Source organism: Triticum urartu, unplaced genomic scaffold (assembly GCF_003073215.2).
Source record: "Triticum urartu cultivar G1812 unplaced genomic scaffold, Tu2.1 TuUngrouped_contig_6642, whole genome shotgun sequence".
In the NCBI taxonomy this organism is placed as follows: domain Eukaryota; kingdom Viridiplantae; phylum Streptophyta; class Magnoliopsida; order Poales; family Poaceae; genus Triticum; species Triticum urartu.
The window spans coordinates 3,979-9,758 of NW_024117420.1; the positions used below are offsets into that span (position 1 = coordinate 3,979).

The 5,780-nt window shown below is 45.2% G+C and overlaps 1 protein-coding gene across 1 annotated transcript; it reads right to left on the reverse strand.

Annotated features, from left to right (window-relative positions):
* Positions 1–491: 491 nt before the first annotated feature.
* LOC125530896 (3-ketoacyl-CoA synthase 12-like) lies at positions 492–2,097 on the reverse strand. Its single transcript, XM_048695313.1, has one exon. The coding sequence runs from the start codon at positions 2,079–2,081 to the stop codon at positions 705–707; it is 1,377 nt and encodes a 458-aa protein (XP_048551270.1). The 5' UTR covers positions 2,082–2,097; the 3' UTR covers positions 492–704.
* Between the last annotated feature and the right edge of the window lie 3,683 nt (positions 2,098–5,780).

Consider the following 5,780-nt stretch of genomic DNA (forward strand, 5'->3'; position numbering starts at 1 on the left):
CAATATAAGTTTTATGACCTACTATTTATATTTTGTTAGTTAAATTTATAATCAAAGTGGGGCACAAAATACAAAGTGGACCAATAAATCGAGACGGAGATAGTACTTTATCAATGTATACAACATATATAGCCAACTGGAGTTTCCTCCTAGCAAAGCATGGACATTCACAACACAGCCACAATTAGCGAGGGAGAGAAGGAGAAGACGCGGCGACATGGGTGGATTGGCACGTCAAAATAAAGAACGTGGGCTGGTGTGAAGAGGCTCTTGAACCATAAACATTTATCAACCAGCTATACTTGTCCATGTACGGGTTGCCTGTGCTCTCCAGCGGGTACTCATCAATGCAGTCTACCTATGCACCTTTTCCCGCCATATCGCGATTCACATCCCACATGCAACTGTTGCACATGAAGCCAGGTCCGAAGGTCACCATGAGCACCCTTCGTCTCATAATGTAAAATATTTTTTGACATTAGTGTGGTGTCAAAAAATGTCTTATATCAAAAAACGTGTTACATTATGAGAGAAGGGAGTACAAAATATATTTCACCAATGTTCAATACGCGAACAAGAACAAGTTGCGACCGACACCACGCTAGTTTACCGGTATTTGTACCCCCAATACACTCTGGCAGAGAGAAGTTATCCACTGTTCATGCTTTTATTTTTCGGATTATGCTATGCGGCGTCCACGAGTATTAGAACAGCATGGAGTCGTCATCAGTGTCGTTAATCCAGCTGTATTTGTCCAGGGACGTGTTGGCTGTGCTCTCCATTGGGTATTTGTCAATGGAGTCGGCCCACGCACCCTTGTCCGCCAGATTGCGATTCACATCCCACATGCAAGTGTTGCACTTGAAGCCCGACCCGAAGGTCACCATGAGCATCCTGTCTCCTCTCTTGAGCCTCCCCTTGGCCTCCATGTACGCAAGCACGTACCAGACGCTGCTGGTCGACGTGTTTCCCCAGCGGTGCAGCGTCATCCTCGATGGCTCCACGTCTGTCTCCTTGAGCCCGAAGTTCTTCTTCACGGCGTCGATGACCGCAATCCCGCCTGAGTGGAGGCAGAAATGGTCGACCCCGGTCTTTAAGTTGACATTGATCTTCACTCGCTGGCGGCGCAGCATTTTCTGCCACGTAAAGCTGGCGGCAAGCCGGAGGAGCTCCCTAGCAGGGAGGACGTAAGGGACGAGGCGTTTCAGGTTGGCGGCGAACGCTCGGACGGCAGCCTTTGGGAGGGTCTTGTTGATGCTGAACCCGGTTATGTTGTCTGCGTCCTCGCGCTGAAAGATGGCGGAGTACGCATCGTCGTTGGCGGCCACGTTGGCACGCACGAGGCGACGTAGCTTCATCTTCGCGCGTCCACCCAGCGCGGGGTCGCTGGTAAGCAGCGCCGCTGCCCCGCCGCAGCGGAAAAGGCATAGTCCCAGCATCATGGACCTGTCCGTGCCCTGGTAGTTTCCAGGCGAGAGCACCTCCGTCGACAGCACCAGCGCAAGCACGGGGCGCGGCGACCGTGCCCGCATGACGTTCTGGACGATATCCAAAGAGACGAGCGTGGCGCTGCAGCCCATGCCGGAGACATTGTACGCGGCAACGTCCTCGCGCATTCCGTAGTGGTGCCCGATCCGCGAGGCAAGGCAAGGCTCCGGGTTGAACATGTTGACGTTGACCACGAGCACGTCCACGTCACGGGGGCCGAATCGGGTATTGGCGAAGAGACCGGCGACGGCGTCGATGATGAAGGCGTCCATCTCGTCGAGCGCGTCCTGATGGGTGAGGCACTTCTCGCGGCCGGCCAAGGGACCAAAGGGGAGGTAGGTCTGCTCACCCAGACCGGCGCGAGACGTTAGGCGGAAGAGGTAGCGTAACTCAGGGGCGCCGAGCCGCTTGTTACGCTCGGCCAGTGCGACCCCCATATCCGTCGTCACCTTGCGGTCGTCTGGTGGTTTGTAGCAGACGTAATCGAGGAGGTAGCACTGTGAACACCGGCGACGGGAGGCGGCCGTCCAGGCCAGATAGGTCAAGGCAATGGCCATGGCCGCCAGCAGGACGGGGATTACGAGGAGCTCCATATCAGCTGGATGATGATGCACACCTTAATTTGGCTCCTGAGAACCGATTGAGTGGCCTACATATACTGTGAAGTTGCGAGCGACCAGGCAGCAGCCAAGGGAAGCTGGATGTTCTTGGAGTGCACTAACTGTTCTCTTGCTAACTACTAACTGATATTATGCTTTCTTGTACGAAAGGATGACACTGTGCCAATGAGACCACCGATGTCGACCCATGGGATTGGCTAGTTTGGTCCACAAGCATCTGTGTAATCTTGTACGTGAGAGACATCTATAAAGATACTAAGCTCCCACGATTTGAAGCACTCCGGTGCATCGGGGTTTGTGGGGTCGTTGTGGGACCCGCATGTAAGGTTGTCTGTTGCTTAGTTTTATTTTCCCTCCTCTCTTTATTTTCTTATACATGTTTTAATTATGAGTGCTTATTAAAATTTGCAAACATTAAAAATAAAATAAAATAATAATTTATATTTTTAGCTTCATTAATATTTATTACATTCATGAGTATTTTGAAGTTCACAGGTATTTTTAAAGTTTCCGAATATTTTTAAAATCTGAAACTTGTTTAATTTGCAAATGTTTTTTAATTCATGAATATATTTTAAACTCATAAACATTTTCTACAATTCATAGTTTTGTGAATTCACATATTTTTTAAAATCCTTGGACATATTTTAACTAAACTAACATATTTATTTAAAAAAATAGTCCATTTTTCTGAGCGAGCAGTGGAGCGAGTGGAAAAAAGCTCATCGACTGTGAGGAATAGGGAGTCAAACTAAGAGAGCGAGAGCTCGTGGGCCGATCCATGTGAGAGTTATAGCAGCAATTCCATGATTTTAGCGTGGATAGGACCTCTCAAGAGGTTCAAACGACCACCACCAACTGGTACCGAGACCGACACGTGTAAAGACACCACAACTGACACACCAAAAAACTTCATTCTCCTCTAGGAAATATTGTCTCCAACAAAAACCCGACATGATATACAAATGAAAAAACACCTTCATAATGTAATTAAAACACAAGACAACATTGATAAAATCCAAATAAAACAACCGACTATGGCACACTACTAGATATAAAAGAATTAATCCCATGAGTGAAGAACGGCGTGGCGAAGCGCACGTTAGCCTCTAGTCTGTCTAATCTCGATTGACATGAGAGTCTAGCATGCAACACATATTAGTGCATTCCAATTGAGTTTTTTATGCCAACAAATTAATTTGTGACATGTTCAACTTTTTAAAATCAATCCTTTTATTTATTTATTTCTGCAGAAATTCCTAAATGCTTTATTAAATTGTAAGAAACAAATCTATATTCCATGCAATATCCATAGATTAAACTTTCAATTCCACAGCAATGCAGGGGGTACCAATTAGTTTTCCATGGAATGCATAGCCTAGAAAAACACACTCGGCGGTTTTTGGTCCAAGTTCATGCTTCATGTGAATTGCCACATTGACTTCCACCAAACAATCTCAAGAGAGTTTTAGTATTTTCTTTTCCCATTCCTCAAATGGACTAATATCTTTATTCTTTGTGGGAACTCTGTTAATGACATGCCTTGCAGTCATTAAACTCTCCCCCATCATTCCTTTGAAAGATCTGTTGTGTCTAACATGGTGTTAACCAAGTCTGTTAGAGTGTGTTTCTTTCGCTCGGCAATCCCATTTGACTGAGAGAACAAGGAGGTGTACTCTCATGGATATATCATGTTCTTTGAAGAAGAAATTAAACTCATTGGAAACTACACTTCACCATGATCGAACCTAAGCCCACATAGTTGGCTGGTATATTCAAAACCTTATGTCCCCCTCAATATTTATTTTCGTACGTCCGCGTAGAAATTCTGAAACGAGAGTGCTCCTACAGCGCGATGTGAAAAACATGGGCTACACAGATGTGCACATGATAATAATTTGTGAAATAGTTAGCTTGACATGCAATTAAGGAACAATACTACATCGTACTATGATTTCCTGTGCACTATTGGGCAGTAATCTACTCAATAATACTACATGGTACTATCATTGACTAAGAGGCTATGACATTAAGTATTTCTCCCACGATTTTATTACACTAAGAAAGATTTTGAGTGCAAAGAAATGTTCGTCGAGATAAGATGCCAGGACATGGGCAGTTGACACTTGCACAGTTAGAGGCTTTAGTTTTGCAAGTCTTCTGAAGTACGTCAACATTACAAAGTATAGCATATGCCCTTGCAGGAAAATATCCCACCGTTGCCGTTCCCTCCTATATATATATCCTCCTCGGCCACCTCTACATGCACGTACACCAAACAACCCAACACCATGAGCTTGCTCTCTCATCTCAAGAGCCTCAGATTTCTATGCCACCGCGCTCTCAACACCTTCCTCCTGCGAATTGTCACCACGATGACACTTGCAGCTGGCGTCCTCAAGAAAGTTGCACCATGGCTAGCTGCTTCACTTGAGACCGTGCCCCAACATAGGACCGTATGTCCCATCCACCTACTCCTTGCCGTCATTCTATTGGTCATCACGACTACCGTCTGCCTTGCACTCCGTCGTAGAGCTGTATACCTTGTTGACTATGCTTGCTTCCGACCAAGCTCCAACTTAAGACTCACAAAGGCAACCTTCCTCGAGCATGCACGTCTCTCGCCTTTGTTTGATGATTCCACCATAAACTTCATTGCTACTATTCTTAAGCGCTCAGACATGAGCGATCAGACATGTGCCCCGCCTGCAATTCACTATATACAGCCATGTTGTGGGCTTGATGAAGCACGTGCCGAAGTAGAGTTGGTTGTCTTCTCCGTGATCGATGTGAAAGTAATTGGGAACCGTAGAACCCTTCGTCTGGGCCGCATTGTATTATATACGAGACATGTCGTGGCTTACAAGGTAGGGATCGATCGAGAGAAAGATCATAACCCAATCGGTTACAGAGAGAGAGAGATAACAGAAGAAGAGATAAGAGAGAAAGATTACAAAGTTTAAACTACTTCTCCTATCTCTACACAACTTATTCTAACATTTCCCCTTAATCTGAGCCGAATGAACTTTACCAAGGTTAATATTGTTCTTGAACTCATTCAACCTTCCTGTAGTAAGAGGTTTTGTGAAGCCATCAGCAAGTTGATCATCAGTTGGTATAAAACGAATATCAAGTAGCTTTCGAGCTACTCTTTCTCTGACAAAGTGAAAATCAACTTCAATATGTTTGCTTCGTGCATGCAAAACAGGATTAGCTAAGAGATAGGTTGCACCAATGTTATCACGCCATAATCTCGCAGCCCGTGGAGCCTTGATTCCAAGTTCATATAGCAGAATTTGTATCCACATTACCTCAGTTGTAGCATTAGCCAGAGCTTTATACTCAGGTTCTGTACTTGACCTAGAGACAGTGGCATGTTTTCTTGCACTCCATGACACAAGATTTGTTCCCAGCAATACAGCAAAACCACATGTGGACTTTCTGTCATCAGGACACCCTGCCCAGTCTGCATCAGAATATGCAGTAACAAGCAGAGACAGTGACTTGCTAATCTGAAGTCCAAGACCTTCTGAATATTTAAGATATCTTAAAATCCTTTTGACTGCAGTCCAATGAGTTGTTCTAGGTGCATGTAAATATTGAAAAACCTTATTGACAGAGTAAGAAATATCAGGACGGGTAAGAGTCAAATATTGTAAAGCACCAACAACA